Genomic DNA, 25526 nt, shown 5'->3' on the forward strand with positions numbered 1-25526 from the left:
GGGTGAGTTTCTGTTTCTAAATTTCCTGGAAAAGCTTGAGAAGAACTGGCAATAGGTCCTCTTTAAGTGTTTGGAAGAATTTGCTAGTGAATCCATCTGGACCTGGGTTTTTGTTTTTTGGGAAGACTCTTGAATACAGTTTCCATTTCCTTGATAGCAGTAGATCTGTTCAGGTATTCCAAATCTTCTTTGTTCAGCTTTGGGAGATTATAGGAATCCAGGAATTTATCCATTTCTTCTAGGTTCTCATATTTCATGGCATACAGACTTTCAAAATAGTCTCTGATAAACTTTTGAATATCTTTGGTTTCTGTTGTGATGTGCCCCTTTGCCCCTTTTCATTTCTGATTCCGTTTATTAGGGTTCTCTTTCTTTTTGAGTCTTGCTAGTGGTTTATCAGTCTTGTTTATTTTCTCAAGGAAACAGCTCTTGGTTTCATTGATCCAGATTGTTTTTTGGGTTTCCATGTTTTAATCTCTGCTTTAAGTTTTATTATTTCTTTTCTTCTGCCTGGTTTGGGCTCCTTCTGTTGGTCCTTTTCTAAGATCTTGAGCTGTGAAGTCAAGTTATTTATGTGGACCCTTTCTTCCTTCCTGAGAAATGCTTGCGGAGCTATAAATTTTCCCCTTAACATGGCTTTAGCTGCATCCCACTGGTTCTGGTAGTTCGTGTTTTCATTCTCCTTTGTTTCCAGGTATCTTTTTATTTCTTCCTTGATTTCCTTCCTGACCCACTCATTGTTCAACATTGAGTTGTTTAATTTCCAGATGTTTGAATTGGTTCTCTGAGTCTGTGTGTGATTCACTTTTATCTTCAATGCATTGTGGTCTGAAAAGATAGTTGATACACTTTCTATCTTCCTGATTCTATTGAGGTATGTTTTGTGTCCCAGCACGTGGTCTATTTTGGAAAATATTCCATGAGAACTGCACCTCTGTAGCGTATAGTTTAAACTCCCGTTCCCAACCCCCATTTGGTTTGCATGGCTTGCCCCTTCCTTTGCCCCCAGCTTGTTAAAGTGGCATTGATCTTCTTCATTGTAGGTCATCTGACTAGCTACAGGGCTTGTCAGTTAATTCCAGTCCTTTGTGGTATAATATACATGATTCAGTAGTTTGTCAGGTTCCTATTGAAGGTTTGAATTTTGTTTTCTTGTATTTGGGACCGCACCTGGCTGTGCTTAGGACCTATTCATGGCCTTGCACTCAGGGATCACTCCTGGTGGGTTTGGGGTGGGGGTGGGGGCAGGGCTTGGGGTACTACATAGGGTGCCAGGAATCAGTCCTGAGTTGTGGTGCAAAGGCAAATGCCCTGCCTGTTGTACTGTCACTCCAGTTCACAAGAATTGGTTTTCGTCTGTTTCTAACAGACAAGTTTAGTGGAACATTGTGTGCGATCATCATTGTAGTAAAGGAGCCTTGTAAAATTCTTCAGATTCCAGGAGAACGAACATCAATCCTTTTTCTTTGCTGATGATATTGTCTTTGGTTTTGTTTTGTTTTTCCGGCCACACCTGGTAATGCTCAGGAGTTACTTCTGGCTCTGCACTCAGGAATCACTCCTGGTATTGCTTGGGGGACCATATGGGATACTGGGGATCAAACCCAGGCCTTGTGCTTAGGGAACAAAATGGGGGCCCAGGGATGGATCCCTGGTCAGCCAATGTGCAGAGCAAACATCCTACTTGGCTTTCTATTGCTCCAGCGCCCCAATCCTGCTTCATTTCTTTTTTTTTATTTGCCTTTTTTTTTTTTTTTTTTGCTTTTTGGGTCACACCCAGCTATTCTCAGGGGTCACTCCTGGCTCTGCACTCAGGAATTACTCCTGGTGGTGCTCAGGGGACCATATGGGATGCTGGGAATCGAACCCGGGTCAGCCACATGCAAGGCAAACGCCCTACCCGCTGTGCTATCACTCCAGCCCTCAGTCTTGCTTCATTTCTGACAGGCAAATTGCCATTTCACTTTTTCCCCCTTGACTGTTTGCTGTCCAGTGCTATCTTAGATATCTCCTCATATCTAGTTTTGTACCTCTTTTCTTTGCAGTAGAATGAGTAAACCTTATGAAAGATAGTTACATGAGGCTACAACAACAGGCTTTCTTGTTTGTTTCTCATGATTCTCAAAATGGCTTTTTAGATTTGGGATAGCATTTATTTTTCCCCTTTCAGAGCATCTCAGACTGTGCTGTGGTCAGGATCTCCTCAAGCTTGCCCTGGGTTCTTTCTAAGCCACTGTGTTGTATTCTAGGCCCCTTTTCTTTGGAAATTCCTAACAGCAGTACTGTTAGGATTACCTCTGGTTTGCAGATGTCACTGAGGTTCGAACTTACACACTTGACCTTTAATTCACTAACTTAAATTCTTCTGAGCTCTTTCTCATCAGAGATCAAAAACTGTGGGACTGTTCTGACCACTTAAGCACATATATATGGTAGTATGTGAACGAACTCAAGACGTTTGCTTGCTTGGCAAGTACTTTAAGCCTCTGAAACTCCTTTAGTGTGCCCTCCCCCCATTTTTACTTTTTATAATGAGTTATCAGAATTAAACATTTAGGTACTAGTAGAATTTTGTCAGGTTTTGTTTGGAATTTTCATACTTTTTTGTTGCTTGGAGGTGGGAGGTTGGGATTATACCCTGCAGTATTTAGGGGCCGTGTTCAGGGCTCATTCCTGGCAGTGCAGGAGATCATGTACAATGTGGGGGATCAAACCTGGATTGGCCACAATGCAAGGCAGTCGCCTTAATTCCTGTACAATCTCCCTAGTATTGAATTTTAAATGCTACCAATGAATGTAACAGATATAGCCATACTGTTTTCCATCTAGGCTTCTTGGAATTCTTTCATTTTCATCAAATTCTTCTCTTTTTGGTAAGGCATTTAATTGTATCAGTTTCCCATCAGTACAGAAGCAATTTAATAATTATGTTGGTCTTTTTCATAGGTTGGAAGGGGGCTATTACATTAAAGAGTCCCATAGTTTGCATTCTCTCTTGTTACTTAAATTCATTTTCAACCTGAAGTATCTCTTCTTCTAGTTAACTAAATAGATGTGGTGGACCTGGAGGCCCCACCTACTGTTGTTGGCCAATTAGACTTGCAGTTCTATTCAGAGGCCCAAGAATGAATTGCTTCTCAGGTCCCATGATCTTGGGCCTTGCATTGTGGGGAATTACCTGGACCACCCTGGAAATGCTGTAGGCCTCCAGGGCTGCATTTGACAAAGCTTGGGGGACCTTGTGGTGCTGAGAATTGAAGCTTAGTTTGACACAGACTAAGCATTTTTATCTCAGTAACTTTCGGTTTGGGGACCACACCCAGTAGTGCCCAGAGGCTATTCTTGTCTCTTTGTTGAGGAATAACCCATGGCAGTTCTCAGGGACCATATGTGATGCTAGGGATCCAATCAGGGCTTGTGGGATGTAGGCATACACCTTATCCTCCCTGTGTTGTCTTGCCTGCCATGGTCTTCTAATTTATTTAATATGTTGGTTTTATTTTAACCACATTAGTTTCTCATTTGTAATGTCGTTTATATACTCCCTATATTTTGCATTTTTAGGGATTTGAATTAAGAACTTTAGAAATCTCCGTGTAAAATATTCTTAGCCTCTTATGTGAATCTCACAGATGAGCCAGTGATTTTCTTCAGCAAAGGCAGGGCTGATGAATTCTCAAGAGTCTTTATATTTTGGGGTTTTGGGCCCTGAAGTGCTGAGTTTACTCCCTACTCAGTGCTTTGGGATTACTTCTAGCAATACATAGGAGACCATATGTAGTACTGGGGATTGGCATGGATTGGACCAAGGTCAGCCATATGCAAGGCAAATGTCTTAACCTGTACTCTTTCTCCGGTCCTCAAGAGTCTTAATTACTTAAAAGATATGCGATATACTTTTGGGATCTTAATATTATTTATATGGAAATGGGAAAAAAATTCGGCTTTATTTTGTAATAGTGTAGCACTAAACTGTTTTGTTCTGTTTTGTTTTAAAGGTCACCCCCAGTGATGCTAAAGGAATGTTATGTAGAATATTAGGATGAATTCAGGGCTTCACACATGCTTTGAGTTATTTTCCTAGCTAAGGTTCAGAATTTTTTTTAAGGAGTACTTAGAGTCAGGGGAAAATAGTATATAGGGATTAGGATGCATAGTTTACTTTTTTATCCAGTGTAATTTGTTAGTATTTAAATTGTAATATTTAATCCACTCATAATTAATATATGGGTGTAGTTGTATTGAAATTTATATTACTATTTTCTAGTTTATCTTTGTTCTCTTTATCATTTCTTCTCTTGAATTAATCACACTTTTTATAAAAGGATATAGGTCCTGAGGAATATTGTAAGTGCTTGAAGCACTTGCCTTGCAAACATGGTTGCAAATTATAATCCCTGATATCTCACATGTGCCAGCGTGATTCAGGCAGCTTTGCTGATATGATCCTTGGTGCCACATGAGGTTTCTTGCCCATAACAACATCAAGTACATTGTATGCAACACAAAACATGAGTCCCATGATTAGGAAACGGGACCTCTGATGGATAGGCTTGAATGTCAGCATGACAGCAGCTCCTGGTTAGGTTGATGGTACCTCAGCTAAGAGTGTGAGCCTTGTCATTGCAGTGGCTCAAACCTACTTCTTTATCCTAACTGTTCTGGATGTGCTTAAACCTTTAGGAAGTGAGAAGGTAATTGAAAATGGTCTGGAAGACTTTGATATTTGCTTAGACAGTAAACCTGCTAATACTGGCTTTAAGAGAAACTGCTGGAGTGGTAATATGGAGGGTTCGGTGCTTGTTTGCATGCAGCTGACCTGTGTTCGATTCCTAGCATTCCATATGGTTTTCCTGAGTAGTGCCAGGAGTGATCCCTGAGCTCAAAGCTAGGAGTAACCCTAAGCATCACCGGGTGTGACACAAAAATAACAATAAAAGATCAATAGTTAACATCAACAGCTTTTATGTTCTTCATTTCTTTCTACATTTATCTTTTTTTTTTTTTTTTGGTGGGGGGGGGTGTGATTTGGACAATACCCCATTGTATTCAGGACTTACTCCTGGCTCTGCACTTAGTGATCATTCCTGGCAATGCTTGGAGGAAAATATGCGGTGTTAGGGATTGAACTAGAAGTCAGCAACATGCAAGGCAAGTGCCTAAATCCCGGTACTGTTTCTCTACATTTATGTTTTCTGTCTGAGATAGTTTTTTTCTAAAGGAATTTCTTTTGAGAGGCCAGAGAGGTAATACAATGAGGTTAAGGCACTTGTCTTGCATTTAAATATATAGCATTTCAGCACTAAGTATTCTCAGCATCTCTTTAACACTTTTAAAAGATTTTTAAAGTTGTTTTAAAATTTGATAGTATTACTAATCATTCTTGGTGCTTCAAAGAATATTTTTCCTCAAGCCATTTTCATTTTAGCTGAAGCAGTATTTAACCAACTTTTTAAAAGTTATTGAGCTACAATTTGTTATTAAACTAATTTATTTCCATTTTAGTCTGTATTCATCTCATTGCCTGGGAGTTTTTCCTGACAATGCTTTGGGAACCATGTGTAGCTGGGGATTAAATCCAGGCATCCAGGATGATGCAAAGTATGTGGTCCAACCCTTTGAGCTGTTTCTCTCTCTCTCTCTCTCTCTCTCTCTCTCTCTCTCTCTCTCTCTCTCGTGGTTTGCTGCAGTATTGATACTGAAAGGTTATCAAGAATAGGAAGGTCTCTTTATCTTCTAAAGGTGGGTTACAGCCTATATACATTCTTATCAGTGAAATAGGGAATACAGAGGTAATAGGTAAAAGAAAAATCAATGAACCGTTCCCACATGATATGGCCTTCAGGTGCTCAAAAGGAAAACAGCCAGTGTCAGTATATCTTGTCCATTTTGGTGCGGCCTTCAGGCATGATTTCCCATGCACTCCCATAAATCTGTCGGGCCCAGTGCGCTCCCATAAATCTGGTGGGCTGGTGACCCCTAAACTTGGTTGACTGGGGTCATAAAAGGAATGCTTCTACCTCCGTTTTCATGTTTAACCTAGGAGTCAGTTTCAGTTTCCCAGTACCCACTATATTTTCTTAGTTCTCATTACATACAACTTTTTATTTGTCATTATGTGTGTGTGTGTGTGTGTGTGTGTGTGTGTGTGTGTGTGTTTTCTAGCACATCACTTTAAGAGATACACATAAACTTGGAATCCACATGGGAATGAGGAGGAAAAGGAGATGAAATATCTGGGTGAAAAGTTTTGGAAGTGTACATTTTACCTACCCCTAATGAATGAAATGCAGGGCCTTTTTTTTTATTCAAAGCTACTCTTGCCTAGTCATTTTTGTTGTGATGATGTTCATAACTCATTCCTGAGAAGCTTATGTAAGTGCTCGTTGATGTTTATATAACTCTAGTGATTGCTGCTCACAGCTGGCTTGGGAAGGAGAAAGTTCAGAAGTATTTGTGACTAGATCTGGTTCTGTGATTCTGAACTTGGGGGTGGTAATAATCATTGACCTTTAGTCCATGTGAACACTAATTTTCCTTTGTTGTTAAAGCACATGTCTCTGCTACTCGTTGGAAGTTTTCTCATCTTCAAGGTGTTTTGGGAATTACATTCTGGAATTTTGGATAGGATTTTGTTTTTAAAGTTTATTCTTTTGATGAGGTATACATGCGCCTGGCTCAGTATTCAGAAGGCACATAAGTGAAAAAGCTCATAATAAAAGATTTTATTTTGGTTTAGAGAAAGATTAAATCATTCTTGGAATAGCTTTATCTCGATTATAAAACTACTTAATGGTTTTATTAATAATAGTTAAGATCTGGTACATGGAGTAATGTTATAGAAACCAGAAATAAGCGGTGAGTTCAAGTAAAACACTGACTTAGGTGCTTTTTTATCCATTGACCAGATAGCTAGAGGTATCTGCATTATCCATGTAGCATGGGTTTTTTGTTTGTTTTAGTTTGATTTGGGTTTGTGGTCACATATGGTGGTACTCAGGGCTTCTGGTTCTGCACTCAGGGATCACTCCAGGCTGGCTTAGGGGACCATGTGGGGTGCTGACAATAAGATCCTGGTCTTAAGACAATGTAAGACAAGTGCTCTACCCATTGTACTATCATCACTCCAACCCCTCTAGAATATCTTTTAAGTTTTTTAAAATTGCTTCCTGTCTGGTCAAGTAAAGATTTTATTTTTTTTTCTACTTTGGTCACACCCAGCGATGCACAGGGGTTACTCCTGGCTCATACACTCAGGAATCACTCCTGGTGGTTTTCAGGGGACCATATGGGATGCCGGTGATCAAACCCACCCTCCCCACTGTGTTATCGCTCCAGCAACCTCAAATTAAGATTTTTAAGAGCCTTAAATTTTATTTTTTTATTTTTATTTTTTTTTATTTTTTATTTTTTATTTTTTTTGCTTTTTGGGTCACACCTGGCGATGCACAGGGGTTACTCCTGGCTCTGCACTCAGGAATTACCCCTGGCCGTGCTCAGGGGACCATATGGGATGCTGGGATTTGAACCCGGGTCGGCCGCGTGCAAGGCAAACGCCCTACCCGCTGTGCTATCTCTCCAGCCCCAAGAGCCTTAAATTTTATTTTAAAATTAAAAAAATTGTAATAAGTTTACAACTTGGGGCCAGAGAAAAGTACATGAATGAAAGATCTCGCCTTGCATGTGACTGACCCTGTTCCTTCTGTATCACATGGTTTCCCCAGCATCACTGGGAATAGTGGTTCTAGGGGTTCTTGGACTCTACTGGCTGTGGTCCTGGAGGTTCCTGAGCACCGCTGGAAGGCTGTTTACTCCCAGCTAATCCCTGACAATGCAGGGTGCAAGCAGCACCATATGATTAGGCCCCCTCACGTTGAACTGCTGGCCTAGTTGACCAGAAATTATCAGGAGGAGCCCGTAGGCCCCCTGGATACTATTTGGGGAGCCCCCCAGCCCTGGGGGAAAAAAAAATCCCATTTTAGTTTTGTTCCCAACCACTGTAGTTCTAGGGATCACATACTATAGAGCCACCAAGATTGTACTCAGAGTGTGGGGTGGTTCCTAGGATTGAACTCTTAGCCTCATGGATGCAAGGCAGGTGTTCTACTGAGCCATCCTACTGCCCACACCTGATTATTTTTAAATTGCTACTATAAGTTTTTTGTATTTGGGCCACACCTGGCATTGCTCAGAGATCACTCCTGATGGTGCTAGGGTCCATGGGACTATATAGGGGATACTGGGGATTAGACCCCAGTCAGGGGTGTTAAAGGCAAGTGTTTCACCCACTGCACCTTTCTCCACCCCATAAATTGCTACTGTATTTGGCCATATTCAATCCCATGAGAGACAGGAATGTGTGCTAGACGTGAATTGGTAGCTAGACTTCACAAATTGGAATTTGTGTGTGGGCCACACAAGGCAGTGCTGAGATAGAGATCTTGTGTATGTGCTGCAGCCCTTTGAGCTATGTATCCTGCCTTCAAGTTGGAATGTTGTTTTCATTTGGTTTGGTTTATTTGGGGGCTACTCCCAGCTCTGTGGCATGGAGGAGGGTGATTTGCTGCCAGTGCCTGGGATTGAATCTTGACCCCCAAATGCAAACTTTGAGCTCAGACTCTGGAGCTATTTCTCTGGTCTTTTAAGTTAGAATTCTTGATGGTAAATTTGTGTGATACAGAAATGCTAGTAGGTTCTTTTCTTCCTTCATCCCAGGAACAGCTCTTTCTGGCAGAAACAAAGTTGGCAAACCAGTTTCCAGCACCTAATAGGTTAAGTTCAAGCCCCCTTGGCCTGACAATCAGGACCTTTCCTCTGTACTGTTCTGTCCTACATGCCTACTCCCTAACCTTGCCTCCAACTGTTTCTCCAAATGGTTACTCAATACATTTGCTTGTGAAATAGAAACAAAACAAAGGGCCTTTAAGCCAGGAGAGCTTCAAAGGTCATTGTCAGTACCAGACCAAAACTACAAAACACCAAGTTGAATGCTAGGAATATATAGCCTTGCCTTTGTGAGCCCTGAGGTTCCTTTCTTGGTGTCTTTGGGAAGCCTTCTGTAAAAGGCCTGCTTTGTGAATCTAGTGGTTATTGAGAGGGGATTCTGATGTTTCAGCCTTGTTTTTGTATTAATGGTAAAGGAGTTCCCCTTCATGAACATTCATTATCTGGTGCTTACGACCCTTTTGTTCTTTTGCTTTGTGGCCACACCCCATGGTGCTGAGAATCTACTCCTGGCTCTGCGCTCAGGGATTACTCCTAGCAGTCTCCAGGATCATATGGGGTACCAGAATCAAACCCAGGTTAACCATGTGCAAGGCAAGCTCCCTCTTCATTGTACTATTGCTCCAGTCCTCCCTTTGTTCTTCTCAAAGCAGAAATTATCTATCTGAAACCTTTTGTATGCTCTCAGTGTGAGTGCCAAAGAGGTTCTTTTGTTGCTTCAAGTGAATGAATCACCTGTACATGTGGGTGTGAATGAAACGTGCACATCGGTTCACAATCATCTATTCCTCTTTATGCAATTTTTAAAATTGTATTTTTTAATTTGTTAAAAGTTATTCACAATAATTTATTACATTCAATATCACAACACCAATCTCACCACCATTACACCTTCCCATCACTACATTTCAAATTTTCCCACCACCCACCCAAGCCTTCCTCCAATGCAGGTCCTAAATATTTTGTACTGCTTGTTAAAAATAATCAACTAGGGGCTGGAGAGATAGTACAGCGGGTAGGGTGTTTGTCTTGGACACAGCCAACCTGGGTTCAATTCCCAGCATCCTGTGTGGTCTCCCGAACACTGCCAGGAGTAACTCCTGAGTGCAGAGCCAGGAGTAACCCCTAAGCATCGCCAGGTGTGAACCCCCCCCCCCAAAAAAAAAAGGCAAAAAAAAAAAAGTAATCAACTAAAAATGATCCAAGAAGAGGAAAGTGTGTGAGGATTGTTGTATCTCTGGAGCCATTAAGCCCTTGTATAAGAGATTACTAACATGTTAAAAGGTTGAGCTTTTGTGTGCTAATATATATTAGATCAGAATGAGAACAGTTGCCTTCTACTTTACAATCCATCAAATGCAGTATACTACTCTTGGTACTTCAGTGGTGTAGAGTATGAGATGTTGTGCCACCAACAATGCAGCCATGCGCTCCAAGAATTCTAAAATTTTAAATAGGGTGATACAGCTGGAGTTAATTTTTAACTGGATGGTGACTTTGGGGTCCCAAGGCATCTCTGCAGCTTCTTGGCTCTCTTGAGCCAGAAGACTCTCTGGATCATTAAGCCACTTTTTTTTTTTCTTTTTGGGTCACACCTGGCAATGCACAAGGGTTACCTCCTGGCTTTGCACTCAGGAGTTACTGCTGGCAGTCCTCAGGGGACCATATGGGATGCTGGGAATTGAACCCAGGTTGGCCGCGTGCAAGGCAAACGCCCTACCCGCTGTGCTATTGCTCCAGCCCCTAAGCCACTTTTTATAGTGACCATATTAGCTTTCCTTTCCCAACCCAAACTCCAGCCAGTAAAATGTAGAGTGTTACAGGAAAGAAAATGTCTTGGGGTAGCCCTTCCTGAAATAGAGATTGGCTTCTGTGCCAGCATCCATGAAAGGTCTGGATCTGTACCCCCCAAATCTGCATTTGTGAGGGGTTCCTGGGGAGAGATAGGCAAGTCCTTGTTTGCTCCTGCTTTGCTTAATTAATTTTAGTCAACATTGAATTGTATTGCTTATCCCAGTTGAGATCTTGTTTAACTGTCTCTGTTCCTTTTCTGTATGCTTCTGTCTCTATTTTTTTTTTTAATGCTTCTATAGCTTGACTAAGATATTCTTTCCTCCTTTGTTAGTGCCTACTTCATTCTCTTAGATTAAACCTAGGTCTCCCCTTTCCCAGGGAAGTGCCCAGCTTTAGCCAAGACTGAATTAAGTGTTTCTCAGGTGTTGCTGCTGTTAGGCACTCACCACAGTGAACTGTATTGATAATCCATCCTTCTCTTTCTGAGTAAACTTCTTCCTCATTCTAATTATAATTACAACAACTCAGGGCCTAGGTTGGTTCTAAACATGCATTTAATTATTCTTTACAATAGCTCTAAAGTATGAGCATCACTATTCTCATTTTATAGATAAATCAAGAGAATGTGAGAGAGAATAATATGTTGCTGATTAAGATATGAATTAAAGTATGCCTCACATAACCCGTTTTCCTCCTAGTGAAGTGATCTTCACTGAGGTCCCTGGCACTTCTTTCTCCTTGTCTTTCCAGATCAATCCCTGGAAGACATGTGTGGCACTGACTGTGCCCAGCTGGGGGAAGATGGGCAGCAGCCACCACGGTGCACTTCAACTACCTCATCTCAGTCTGAGCCTTCAGAGCAGCTTAGGCGCCCCCAAGCCAAGAATTTAGCCTCTGAGGACTCCAAAAAGAAGAGAGCTCAGAAGCCTTCCCATATGAGGAGAAACATACGGTGAGCTGTTGATAAGAGGAGTAAATAAAGGTGGGGCCGGAGAGATGGTACAGCAGGTAAGGCTCTTGCCTTACAGGTGGCTGACCTGGGTTTGAGCCGAAGTATCCCATGTGGTCCTCCTAGGACTACCAGTAGTAATTCCTGAGTGCAGAGCCAAGAGTAACCCCTGAGCATCGCTGGGTGTGGCCCGAAAACACACATACAGAGGAGTAAGTAAAAGAATACTTTCAAGACTTCAATTAGCACCAAGATTTGTTTGAGCAGGAGAGTCATTTTACCCAAAGGGTAAAGTTTAAGCTGTATATCCCCACTAATAGTGAAAATATAGCTAAGGATTCCTGGATTGGCAGGTGATGCAGAGAGATTGGGAATGACACTTGTCCACTGCTGGGAGTATCCCATCTTATGAAACCCTGAGAATTGTCCCAAGGGTGCTAGGGTGCACTCTTTAGGCTTTTTTTTTCTCTTATTTTTCTTTTTATTTCAAAGAGGAAATTAAAGAAGTTGAAATCTCATATTCTTAGAACATTATTTTAATTTGTTAATTTATTCTCTAAAGCATGGCTTAATCCAGCAGATGAAACTTCCTTTACCAAATCTGAAACAGTTCTTCCTTCTGCCTACATTGTAGTTCTTCTATATACATTGAAGGAAGTTAAGTTTTATTTTTTTCTGCCTTCAGCTTAATTTTCTTTTTTAAATAAAAGCATAACTAATTGAAGCAGTTTGGAAAATAAGGTGGTGAAATCAATCCATAACCCTACTTTCCCATGTAAAGACAATACTGCTTTCAGTTTATGGAAAGTTACCATATTTGACTCTGTTATGTGCAGAGATGAGCTGACAAGTTAATAGTAAGTTCACCTGTCATCTGTCACCTGTCGTCCCTGTTGCTCATCGATTTGCTCAAGCGGGCGCCAGTAACGTCTCCATTCGTCCCTGTTGCATGCTAGTATAAACAATGGTGTCTGCTAGCTCCAGGAACACTAAGAGCATCAGTTTTAGCAGCCTCTCCTTACTTCCCAACGCTGTGTATTGGGGGCTCTTTCAGGATGTGTATTGGGGGCTCTTTCAGGATCAGGGGAATGAGGCCCGTTATTGTTACTGTTTTTTGCCAAAAACTGTAACAGTAACAATAGTAAGTTAGGACATTAAATAAAATTATGTTAGCCTTAAACTACCTGAACCTTCTGTCTGTTGTTGCATGGGTGTAGGGACTAATGTAGATGTTCCTCCTGCCTCAGTGCTCAGAAATGCTCAATGGTCTTTTCCCTCTTTAGCTTGGCATTACATTACCTACATCTCAGGTGAACCACAGTGTACTGTTTATTAATTTATGTATTTATATATTTATGGTTTTCAGGTTACAACGGTGCTAAAGGACTACTCCTTGCTTGGTGTTTGGAGGTCACTCCTGGCAGATTTCAGGAGATGATGAGCTGAGAATTGAATATGGGCCTCGACAATGTAAAATGTGCTTTAGCTCATTGTACTTTCTATCTCTGGCTCTTATTTTAATATTTAGAAAGCTGCTCCGGGAGGATCAGTTGGAGCCAGTTACTAAAGCAGCACAGCAGGAGGAATTGGAAAGAAGGAAACGCCTGGAGCAGCAGAGAAAAGATTATGCAGCCCCTATTCCCACTGTTCCTCTGGAGTTTCTTCCTGGTAAGGAGTGGGGTAGCAGGAAATCCTCTGTATTGGAGGGAGAAGAGGTCCTCAGCAACACTGGTCAAGGACAAGTCTGGAGTAAGATTATGGCCTCTTGGGAAGTTGTTTGAACCATGTATCTTCTTGGAAGCATACAATCAATCAGAAAGATCTCATTGTAAAATATTGAGGTAGATGAATTTTGTTGATTTTACTTAGAGTTCCTCATCCTCGTCTTTCCCTACATCTTTGATTTTTTTTTTTAATCTTTGATTTTTAATTTGCTAATGGACTAGGACCTTTTCTAGAAGTCAGTTAGACTCCCGGAAGTAAGAACTAATAAGAGGAAGGAATTTGGAAAGGGTACTGAGGTTTCTGAGATGCCTCTGTTTTTCTCGTTAGAGAATGATCTCAATGAAAGCAACAGAGAAGGAGAATGGTGAATCATTTTTTTGAAATATATTTGAATTGAATATAATTTGACATTTCCCCCCATATTTTCCTAGAGGAAATTGTCTTAAGAGCAAGCGATGGTCCCCAGCTGCCTCCTCGGGTCTTAACCCAGGAAATCATTTGTTTGGACAGCAGCAGTGGCAGTGAGGATGAAAAAAGCAGTCGAGATGGTAAGAAAAAGCCAGAGATCCCCTCCTTTTTCTTGATTTAGTGTTCACCCTGAGAGATTGGTTGTATCTTTGAATAGATATTAATTCAGTTCTTCCTCATTCAATTTGGGGTCTGATGATGACAAAATTTCCTGAGTTTCTGTATTAAATATAAGTTTTTCAATACCTTTCATTTGAGTTAGAAGAGAGGAATAATAAGAAATTTTAAAAATATTAAGTAATAATACATTTTTCTTTTCCATGCTTTTTTAATTTAATCATGAACAGTACAACAGTACATTATCTTTGAAGCTTTCCCCCACCCCCTTTTGTTGTATGTCTCAGAGGTGATTGAACTGAGCTCTGGAGAGGAGGACACTCTGCACATTGTAGACAGCAGTGAGTCTGTCAGTGAGGAGGATGAGGAAGAGGAGAAAGGTGGTACCCATGTGAATGATGTCTTAAATCAGCGCGATGCTCTGGGGCGGGTACTTGTCAATCTGAACCACCCTCCAGAGGAAGAGAATGTCTTCCTGGCCCCACAGTTAGCCCGGGCAGTGAAACCTCATCAGGTAAGCAAATCAGACTCTTCTTGCTTTCCTTTCAGCTTCCGTATTATGGGATATAGCCTCTTGATCATTTTTAGCAACAGAACCTATGAAAAACATGTCTGGTACCTTGGGTAATTGTTGCTTCAGGATTTCTACTGAGTGGGAAGGGAAAGGTCTTAAGTTTTACTCTATCAAGTAGAAGGCAGTGGATCTCTTGACTTAATAATCTTGGACCTCTTAATGTGAGATCTGCAGAATAAATTAGATGGTATTTGGAGAGCTGGAGCTGTGCTTTAATTGGGGTGTTTTGGCTCCAGAAAAGACTGCAGAGTCAGAGGTCCGAGGTACTTGATGATTGGAGGAAGTAGAGTAGTTTATGTTTACCCATAATTTGGAGCAAATAGTGAAAGTTCATTGAAGGCAGAGATCTCTGATAGTAAGAACTCTTCTATAACAGATCCCTAACATAAGATCCCTTCATAAGAGTAATAAGAATTACTCTTCATGAAATGGACAATTTAAAGGTAAACAACAAAGGCAGTCAGGCCTTGGCTGGGTGAAGGATCCTCTCAAGAATTTGCTCTTGCAGATTCTTTTTCTTCTTTTAAAAAATTTGAAGGTGTGTGTGTGGGGGGGGGGAGGGTGGCACACCCAGTACTCAGGGCTTACTTCTGACTGTGTTCATGGATCATTCCTGGTGACCTATTTGTGGTACCAAGGCTAGAACCCAGATCAGCCTCATGAAAGATAAGACACTCGTGTATGATGTCTCCAGTACAGAATTTGGAAATTTTTAGGGGCCATCTTCAACTCATTTTGGGAATACATATGGCTCTGGAAATTTAACATAGGGCCTTGTACAGGCTTGACATGTTTGTTATCACTTGAGTTATCTCCTCAGCAATATTCCTATAGATTGTTTCCTCAGACATCCATTGTGCCAGGGGAACACTTCTGTATTTTCTTCAGAAGACTGCCATCAGCATATAGAGTAATCAGGATACATGAAAATTTCCGTAGCTGTCTGCATCAGTTGCTTGTATCATGTTCATTATTTCTGAAAATTCTAAAAATGAATAAAACTGAGCCCTGGTCTTTTGTCAGTCCTTCTGACATTTATCTGTTTCTCTTTTGTCAGATTGGTGGGATCCGGTTCCTATATGATAACTTGGTTGAGTCCCTGGAGAGATTTAAGACCAGTAGTGGTTTTGGCTGTATCCTGGCACATAGCATGGGTCTAGGGAAAACTTTGCAGGTGATCTCCTTCATTGACGTCCTCTTCCGCCACACACCAGCCAAAACTGTTCTTGCCATTGTGCCGGTAAGTGTTTGAAAGGGCACTATTTGGTCACCCTTAAAAGAGCTCTGGTTATACTTTACCAGATGCTTAAAACACTAAAGAGCTCAATTCTTAGCTGATTCCTTAAGCCTTTCTTTTTGAATTTGGGTCTCTCATAGGTTAATACTCTTCAGAATTGGCTGGCAGAGTTCAATATGTGGATTCCAGCACCCGAAGCCCTTCCAGCTGACAATAAGCCTGAAGAAGTTCAGCCTCGATTCTTTAAAGTTCATATCTTGAATGATGAACACAAGTAGGTGATTTTCCCTTTCCTCTTAGACTCTTTTCTTTTCCTCCTGGAATCTAGATGATAAGGCAGAGTTTTTTTTTGTTTTTTTTTTAATTTATTTATTTTTAATTAGAGAATCACCGTGAGGGTACAGTTACAGATTTATACACTTTTGTGCTTATACTTCCCTCATACAAAGTTTGGGAACCCATCCCTTCACCAGTGCCCATTCTCCACCACCCGTAAACCCAGTGTCCCTCCCACCCTCCCCAATCCCATCTCCCCCCACCCCACCCTGCCACTGTGGCAAGGCATTCCCTTCTGTTTTCTCTCTCTAATTAGCTGTTGTGGTTTGCAATAAAGGTGTTGAGTGGCCGCTGTACTCAGTCTCTAGCCCTCATTCAGCCCGCAACTCCCTTCCCCCACATGGCCTTCGACTACAATGTAGTTGGTGATCGCTTCTCTGAGTTGACCTTTCCCCGGAACGTGAGGCCAGCCTCGAAGCCATGGAGTCAACCTCCTGGTACTTATTTCTACAGTTCTTGGGTGTTAGTCTCCCACTCTGTTATTCTATATACCATAGATGAGTGCAATCTTTCTATGTCTGTCTCTCTCTTTCTGACTCATTTCACTCAGCATGAAACTTTTCATGCCCATCCACTTAACTACAAAATTCTTGACCTCCTTTTTTCTAACAGCTGCATAGTATTCCATTGTATAGATGTACCAAAGTTTCCTCAACCAGTCATCCGTTCTGGGGCATTCGGGTTTTTTCCAGATTCTGGCTATTGTAAACAGTGCTGCGATGAACATACATGTGCAGATGTTGTTTCGATTGTACTTTTTTGCCTCTCTGGGATATATTCCCAGCAGTGGTATTGCTGGGTCAAATGGGAATTCAATATCTAATTTTTTGAGAGTCGTCCAAATTGTTTTCCAGAAGGGCTGAACCAGTCGGCATTCCCACCAGCAGTGAAGAAGGGTCCCTTTCTCCCCACATCCTCTCCAACAGCGGTTGCTTTTGTTCTTTTGGATGTGTGCTAGTCTCTGTGGTGTGAGGTGGTATCTCATGGTTGTTTTGATCTGCATCTCTCTGATGATTAGTGAAAGGCAGGGTTTTTTTGTTTGTTTTTGAGCCACACTGTGTGGTGCTCAGGGTTTGCTCCTGGCTCTGCACTCTAGGATATTCCTTGCAAGCTCAGGGGACCATATGGGGGTTCAGGGATCAAACTTGGGTCAGCTGCATGTAAAGCAAGTACCTTACCCCCTGTACTATCTCTCTGGCCCAGTCTCTTTAAAAAAAAATACGGGTTTACATAGAGTTGACCTTGATTGGTACAACTTCTAAGATTTGAAAGATGTAAAAGCTTAGCTTTTTGGCTTTTTAAAAAAAAATACTAGATTTTGGGGGTTGGAGCAATAGCACAGCGGGTAGGGCATTTGTCTTGCATACGGTCGACCCGGGTTCGATTTCCAGCATCCAATATGGTCCCCTGAGCACCGCCAGGAGTAATTCCTGAGTGCAGAGCCAGGAGTAACCCCTGTGCATCGCCAGGTGTGACCCAAAAAGCAAAAAAAAAAAACCAACAACAAAAAAAAACACCCCAAAGCATAAAAAAAAAACAAACCCTAGATTTAAATGAATACACTTAGAATTCCATTTTATAAATTAAACCTGATTTCCAAATAGCTAAAGCTAAATCATGGTACAAGCCAGCTCTACTTGAGAAAGTAAACTTTTAAAAAAATTCTTTCTGTTTTTATTTCTGTTTTATTTTGGGGCCATTTTAGTACTGCTCAGTGCTTGCTCTTGGCTCTGCACTCAGGAATTAGTCTTATGGGAATTCAGGGAATTTTGAGATGCTGGGGACTAAACCTAGGTTGGCTACATGCAAGGCAAGCTTCCTTACCCACTGTTTCTCTCTCTCTCTCTCTCTCTCTCTCTCTCTCTCTCTCTCTCTCTCTCTCTCTCTCTCTCTCTCCCCCCTCCCTCCCTCCTTCCCTTCCCCCTCTCTCTTTCTCCCCTCCCCCATTGTAGTTTGGGTAACATGGATACAATAGTGTTAGTATTTATGTATTAATAAACAAGTTACTGTATCCCACCACTATCAAAGTGCCTCAAGACCTTCCGCCACTCTCCCTATGTCATCTCTACCTACCTGATAAAATAGACTTTCTTGTCTGCAGAAGCTGCCTTTATAAATTTCTTTATTTATTTATAATGTAGACAGATGCCACAACTTTTGATACAGTTTTAGAGTTGAAATTGACTAGGTTACAAAGTGCCAATATTAAAATCTCTAAGTATAAAAATCAGTTTTTTTATTTGAAAATTATTATATCACACCATGGGGTTTCTTAAATCCTTGTCTAAGGATTTACTAAACTGTCGTTAGTTGAGCCATCTGTTTTATTTTTGTACGTTGAGTTTAGTTGGCTTCTATGTTAGTTTCCTATCTAATGTGGTATGCTCCTACTAGAATTTCAGTATTGAGGAATTTGGAGGGGTGTGTGTGTATAATTTGAATAAACCGGAATTCTGCTTCTAGTGTAGGATTGTAATTGTGCATGTATGTGTCCAAAGTAGGTTTTTTTTGGGGGGGTCTGTTTTTTTGCTTGACTTGCATTGTACCACTGAATTTCTGGACTCTACTGTTTAATAATTATCAGTGACACAGTGTATCCTCAATGTAAATTAGTTTCTATAATGCTTCGAAAACCCTTGAGCAACTGACCAGTCTTGTGCTGTAATCACATGAAGTCTTTGACATTAAGGAGTTCTGAATACAAATCATAGCTTTCATTATGATGAAGTTTTTCTGTGGAAGCATGGAAGCAATAATGCTTTCTCTCTGTTTACTTTTGTAGGACAATGGCAGCTCGTGCTAAAGTGATGTCCGATTGGGTATCAGAGGGCGGGGTGCTCCTGATGGGGTACGAAATGTACAGACTCCTCACCCTGAAGAAATCCTTTGCCACAGGTAGACCGAAGAAAACCAAGAAACGCTCTCACCCGGTTATCATTGACCTGGATGAGGAGGACCGACAACAGGAGTTTCGGAGAGGTGGGCAGCCTATCCAGGGAATACTTTTGTGAATTTTAGGTAAAAAGAATTATTGTCTGCGTCTGGAGAGTTAGTAAGGGTGCTTGCCTTATATGTGGACAATGCCCATTTGATCCCCTGCATGTGTATGGTTCCCTGAACACTGCCAGGTATGATCCCTCAGCACAGAGCCAGGAGTAATCCCCCGGAAAACCTCAAAACAAAAGAGATATTGTCTGCATTAGCACTTTGTCAAATTGGCTGATGTAAGTTGTTGCAAACTAGAAGTCACAATCCCAGAATAGGGGAGGTGACCTCTGCTGGCCCTCATAGAAAGTGCTGCTTTCTCTGCAGGCAGTGGATCGTGTTTAGGCCATAGCACAAATGGATCACAGCAGACTTCCCTGCCTGTTTGCACCTGTATTTTCAGGGGGCAGTCAAGAGAATAACTCTTTCCCTTTACCATTTCCTATAGATGTTCTGATAAAGTAAAGTATTTAAATCATAGACTAGAGTAGTGATCTGCAGACTAGTAATATTGTTTGTGACTTTATAAGAGAATTTATCTGACTTGTTCTTAGGGAATATCTATTGCTCAGAGAGTTTTATTTACTTCGTCTAAGGGCCTTTAGTGGAAATAAGTTGTAGTGTTGTCTTCAGCTTTTTATTTTTATGATGCTGGGCATTGAACCCAGTGTCTCACACAGTCAAGACAAGTACTCTACCACTGAGATGTATCCTCAGCTCTTGGAAAGAAAGATTTAAGGATTTAAAAGCTGTTGCATTTTATAGATTTTCTCCCCCTGCCTCCAGTCTATGAGTTTGTTTGTTTTAGGTTTGTTTCTGTGGTAGAGTTGAGATGAATTTGCCATGTAGCAATGACAGGGTAATTCTAGCAAGACCTTGTCCTTTAGTTAGCTCCCACAAGCCAGCCCTCAGATGGTGCCAATATACTAACAGTGGTAAGAGCCAACTGGTGTGCTTTATTCCTATAAATTTTATTCAGACATATTTTTAATCCTAGGCTAGTGCTAGGATTAAAAGTAAGTTGCCCATTTGATCCCCAGCATGTGTATTGTCCTGGGAATACCAAGTCAGTTTTACTCTTGCCTAAAAACAAAAATGAGAAAGAAAAGGGGGAAAAGGGATGTTTACTGCAAGAGTCACCAGCAGGTTAGTATGTCACACCAGATGCACGGGAGCTTGGATGGCTGGCTCCCTTTCACTAATGGGGGCTGACTCTTGCTTTCCTGCTTCCTTCATTTCTTCTGTCTCCTCCAGGGTGCACCCCTACTTCTCATATTGTTGACTAAGAGCAGGCCCTCTCACCCTCTGACTCCGGATCCTCTTCCCTCCCTAGAGTTTGAGAAGGCCTTATGTCGCCCTGGCCCTGATGTGGTGATATGTGACGAGGGACACCGCATCAAAAACTGCCAGGCCAGTACCTCGCAGGCCCTGAAGAACATTCGCTCTCGCCGCCGGGTGGTGCTGACTGGGTACCCTTTGCAGAACAACCTCATTGAGTACTGGTGCATGGTGGACTTTGTGCGCCCAGACTTCCTTGGCACCCGACAGGAGTTCAGCAACATGTTTGAACGCCCCATCCTAAACGGGCAGTGTATTGACAGCACGCCTCAGGATGTCCGCCTCATGAGGTACCGGAGCCATGTCCTGCATAGCCTTCTGGAGGGCTTTGTGCAGAGGTGAGCCATCCCCAGGACCAGATTTTATGAATCTCTAGAGCACTGGTATAATGGGAATGCCAATGCTATTATGAGGGAAAGATGTTGCATTGTGGTACAATAGTAAAATCTTTACTTCAGATGAATAGCAAGCAGATGATGAATATTCACTTTTATTTTTCTTTGAAAATTTGACCAAGGAGTGCTTTTCTCAAAAGTTAATTCTCCTATGTTTATTTGTTTTGGGGCCACACCTGGATGTGTTCAGGGCTTACTCTTGACTCTACCATTGGGTATCACTCCTGATGCTCAGGGGACCACAGGGGGTGCTGAGAAGTGAACCCAGGTCGGCCATGTGTAAGGCAAGCATTGTGACCCACTGTACTATCTCTAGCCCTGTTTCCAAGTTTTTGACACTAGCCATTCCTACCAGTATAAGGTAATAACCTCACTGTGGTTCTGATACACATTTCCCAGATAACAGTTTATTTGTCTGTGTGTAATCTATTTCTTCTGTAGTTAAGTGTCTTCAGGTCTTTGGCAATTATGCAAGGCAATACCTTACCTGTTGAACTAGATCTCCAGCTCTCTAGCTTCAATTTTCCCCAATACAGAAATAGAAAAGTTTTCCTAGTACTTTTCACTGAAGAAGCTTTCCTTTCTCCATTGTTTGGTTACGTGAGTTTATTCTCCATGGTGCTAGAACCAATCTCTATTACTCCAGGGCTGCAGTGAATGTTCATTCAGATCTTCACAAAGGCAGTGTTATGGTTTCATTTCGTTTTTTGAGTGGTGAGGATTAGTCAACACCCATCAGTGTTCAGGGTTACTTGTAGCTCTGCGCTGAGGAATCTATTCTGGTGCTCCTCGGGACCATATGGGATATCAGGGATCAAACCCAGGTTGGCTGCATATAAGGCAAGCTCCGTACCTGCTGTACTATCGCTCTGGCCTTAAATTTTGAGCTTTTAAAGGTTTTTTTTTTGCCATTGTTGTATTTTTATCCTGTGCTAACCCCTCTGGACAATGATGCACTCATGCACATGCATTATCTCCCCCAAACCTCTTCACATTCTCTCTCTGCCTTACATTCTTATATCATTTCTTACTTTCTGATCTCCTTTGTAGAAGAGGCCATACTGTGCTGAAAATTCATCTCCCTGCCAAAGAAGAAAATGTGATCCTGGTACGGCTCTCTCAGATCCAGCGAGATTTATATACACAGTTCATGGATCGCTTCCGGGATTGTGGCAGTAGCGGCTGGCTGGGGCTGAATCCCCTCAAGGCTTTCTGTGTGTGCTGCAAGGTACATTGGCAGATAAGAGAGACTGAGATAGAGGCTAAGGATACATGTTCTCAAGGGACTTACTCCTTCTGGGAGTCTTCGATAAAGGCAAAATAAAGTGTGAGGGGACCACTTAGAATCACTGCATTGAGGAAATGGGATATAAGGAGAGATGTGCTGGTTATGTACTACACAATTTCAGATGTGTTTTCTTGATTATAATGTAAATTTCTTGATTTCTTGATTATAATGTAAATCATACCTCTGGATGTGCAACTCAGTTGCATAATTTGTTATATCAAAGATCTGCAAATTTCTTTTTCACTATAATCACCATGACACATGAATTGGAGAGTTTATACAGGGATGATGAGATCATGTTTGATACTTATCAAAATTGCTGTAGGCTGGAAAGAGTACAGCAGGTAGGACTTACCATGCATGTGCCGATGCTGGTTAGGTCCCTGTAACCACATATGGTCCCCTGAGCCCCTCCTGGTTGGGCCCTGAACATAGAGCCAGGAGTAAGGAGTGAGCACTGGGGGATGTTGACCACCTCCCTCCCCCACCAAAAAAAGAGAAGAAGAAGAAACAGCAGACCAGCTAAAAGTTGTAAAAGAAATAGAGCCCTCATAGATCAGCAGGAAACACTTGGCCACATCCAAGAATACTCAGGCTCTAACAAACTATTGCCTATTGATGAAGACATGTTTTAAAAACCACTTGTGCTTTACTATCCCTAAACTATCTCAAGTTTTATTAGGGTAAAAGATTTTAATTACATCTTTAATTAGATTTTAATTTGATTTAAAAAAAGAATTAAGGGACTAGAGAAATTATACAGGAATTAAAGCATGTGACTCTGGTTCAATCCTCGGCCACACATATGACCCCCTGAACAGTTAGAAGTAGGCCCTGAGCACTGCCAAGTGTGGCCCCCCCTAAAAAGAGCAAAAAGGGCCAGAGCAATAGTCAGGGTAGGTCATTTGCCTTACATGGAGCCAACACAGGTTTAAGCAATGGCATCCCATATGGCCCCTGAGCACTGCCAGGAGTAATTCCTGAGTACAGAGCCAGTAGTCATCCCCAAGCATCACTGGGTGTGACCCAAAAAGACAAAGGGAGAAGAAAACAAAAAAGGAATCAGGTTTGGAGAGATGACATGGGTCAAACAGGCCAAAGCAGAAACCTTGCCAGCGGCCAAACCTGGTTCATCTCTAGCTTCACAGGGTTCCCTCAACATTGTCAGGTGTACCCCTAGAGGACCCTTGAATACCTCCAGTATGGCCTGGATAACCCACTTCAGTTTCCTGGCAGCATCACACTCTCAGGATATTTTATCAAACCTTCAGTTGAGAATTGGCCAAAAATTTCCAAGAGGGCTCCGTTGGCTTCTGAACACTGTTTGAGCACTGTTCCCTCCACCCAGGGGGGAGGAATTGAATGGAAAGTACTCCTTAAACCTTATATATGTATTTTGTTCTTTGTTGTTGTAGTTAATTTGGGGACGACACCCAGAGTTACTCAGGGCTTACTCCTTCCTGATACTGAGCTCACCGATTGCTTCTGGTGGAGCTTGGGGGATGAAAATGAGGTGCCAGGGATCAAACCTGGGTCTGCTGTGTGCAAGGCAAATGCCTCATTCGTTATGCTCTCTTGAGCTCCCAGATACATACTTCTTGAGTGTTGAGAGTTCCTTTAATTTGGGTTGTGACAGTATATGCTGTGAGAGGCATGTGTGTGAGCAAGTGCAATTCCAGGATCTATGGAACAACCTTAGCATGTTTGCTATATACTATGTCATCTTTCTCTTTAATTTGAAACTTAGATCTGGAATCACCCAGATGTGCTGTATGAAGCCCTTCAGAAAGAGAACTTGGCCAATGAGCAGGACTTAGATGTGGAGGAACTTGGCTCGGCAGGAACAAGTGCACGATGCTCATCACAGGGAGCAAAAGGCAAAGCGGAGGACAGTGCCTTGGCCTCCTCAATGGGAGAGGCAACCAATAGCAAGTTCTTACAAGGGGTTGGCTTCAGCCCTTTCCAGGAGCGAGGCAACAACATTGTTACATATGAATGGGTGAGTTCAGCAGATTCTTCTGAGGCTGAGAAGCAAACCACTTCTGAGAAGGGATGATGAAGACCTGTTTCGGGTGGAAGTGTGGAGTGCACAGTGTACGACATTGCCAAGATCTGCTGCAGAAATTAAAGGCTGCTGTAAGCTGCTGCTTGGAGGGCTAGAATATTATTTCTAGAGATGTGGCCCATTCATGCTGCCTTATTTCTCTATTTCAGGCCAAGAGCATTTTGACTAATTATCAGACTGGAGTCTTAGAGAACTCTCCCAAGATGGTACTGCTTTTCCACTTGATTGAGGAAAGTGTGAAGCTTGGAGACAAGATCCTTGTATTCAGGTATGAAGAGACATTCCTAGTGATGGTGTATGTATGTCTCAGAGAGTGACAGTCCCTTTAGAGTGAGACCATCTGGGTTTTACCAACCCTCTTCAATATGTGTTACTCATGCTTCGTGTAAGCATTTTCTTGCATTGTAGTGTGTTAGTTTCTTTACTTAAGAGGATTTTCTTTGTGAAGAACAATTTCAAAGCCTAGATTAACTTTAGAGCTCACAGACTAATCTGGTCTGTGTCCCCCCTCCCTTTTTTTTAATAGCCTGAAAGCTAGTTTAAAAAAATTTTTTTTTTCTATTTAAAAAAGAAGAGGAGCTCGAGAAATAGTTAAGGAATTAAGGCATATGCCTTGCATGCATCAGAACCCGGTTCTATCCGCAGCACCACATAGTCAGTTCCCTAATATCACCAGGTGCAGTAATGAAACACCTCAACCTCCAACACTGCTGGGTGGCTTAGGTTATCCCCATCACCATAGGACCTGAACAACAGCACATCCTAAGATCCTCAGGTTGACTTAAGAATCACCAGATTGGATTCTCCCTGCCCCTACCACATATATTTACATATTTGGACCAAGTAAAGAGTTCAAAATGCTGGAAGCCCGCATTCTGTCCTCAGCGTCACATTGTTAGTCCCCTACCCTCACCCTCAACAACTTCCAGGAGTGACATATGGCTCCAAAGTAAACAAAAGTTCTATACACACATATATATCTATACACACATAGAGATTATATATGATGTACAAAATCTAAAATATATGTTGTCTGACCTTGACTGAAAATATTTTCTGAGGGCTGAAGTGATAGATAACACAGTGGGTAGCCTTGCAGCCGACCTGGGTTCAATTACCAGCATCCCATATGGTCCCCTGAGCACTGCCAGGAGTAATTCCTGAGTGCAGAGCCAGGAGTAACCCCTGTGCATTGCCAGGTGTGACCCAAAAAGAAAAAAAATTTTTTGATTTACTTCTATCCTTACCTGGGTCCTGCATACCTGGGTTCCTCTGTCAGTTCCTTCATGGGTGTGGCTTGTCCGAGCACATGGAGAGTGGCCTTGAGCAGGTATGTGGGACCCATGGCTGAGATCTCCAAGCCTTCTCCGATCAGGACTGGGCCTCCTCCACCCAGGTACCCTGTTTTCCAGTAGCTTTGCAGCCACACCCACAAACCACCCATGGCGCCATGTAATCTCATCAGTGGCCAAGATCTGGAGACTATAAAACAAAGCTCCTGGAAGAGAGTGATGCAGAGTCTTGCACAGCA

The 25526-nt window shown here is 42.0% G+C and overlaps 1 protein-coding gene across 1 annotated transcript in view; it reads left to right on the plus strand.

Moving 5' to 3' along the window:
* The window catches only part of LOC101555744 (RAD54 like 2), a 118986-nt gene that overhangs the window by 33493 nt on the left and 59967 nt on the right, over window positions 1-25526 (plus strand). Inside the window, exons 3-13 of the mRNA XM_004615204.2 lie at window positions 11269-11470; window positions 12996-13135; window positions 13624-13740; window positions 14065-14291; window positions 15409-15591; window positions 15729-15862; window positions 18707-18903; window positions 20243-20585; window positions 21693-21870; window positions 23678-23929; window positions 24145-24263. Coding sequence (XP_004615261.2) covers window positions 11269-11470; window positions 12996-13135; window positions 13624-13740; window positions 14065-14291; window positions 15409-15591; window positions 15729-15862; window positions 18707-18903; window positions 20243-20585; window positions 21693-21870; window positions 23678-23929; window positions 24145-24263 — 2092 coding nt within the window. The remainder of the gene's footprint in view (window positions 1-11268; window positions 11471-12995; window positions 13136-13623; window positions 13741-14064; window positions 14292-15408; window positions 15592-15728; window positions 15863-18706; window positions 18904-20242; window positions 20586-21692; window positions 21871-23677; window positions 23930-24144; window positions 24264-25526) is intronic.

The sequence above is a fragment of the Sorex araneus genome, chromosome 4 (assembly GCF_027595985.1).
Source record: "Sorex araneus isolate mSorAra2 chromosome 4, mSorAra2.pri, whole genome shotgun sequence".
Taxonomy (NCBI): domain Eukaryota; kingdom Metazoa; phylum Chordata; class Mammalia; order Eulipotyphla; family Soricidae; genus Sorex; species Sorex araneus.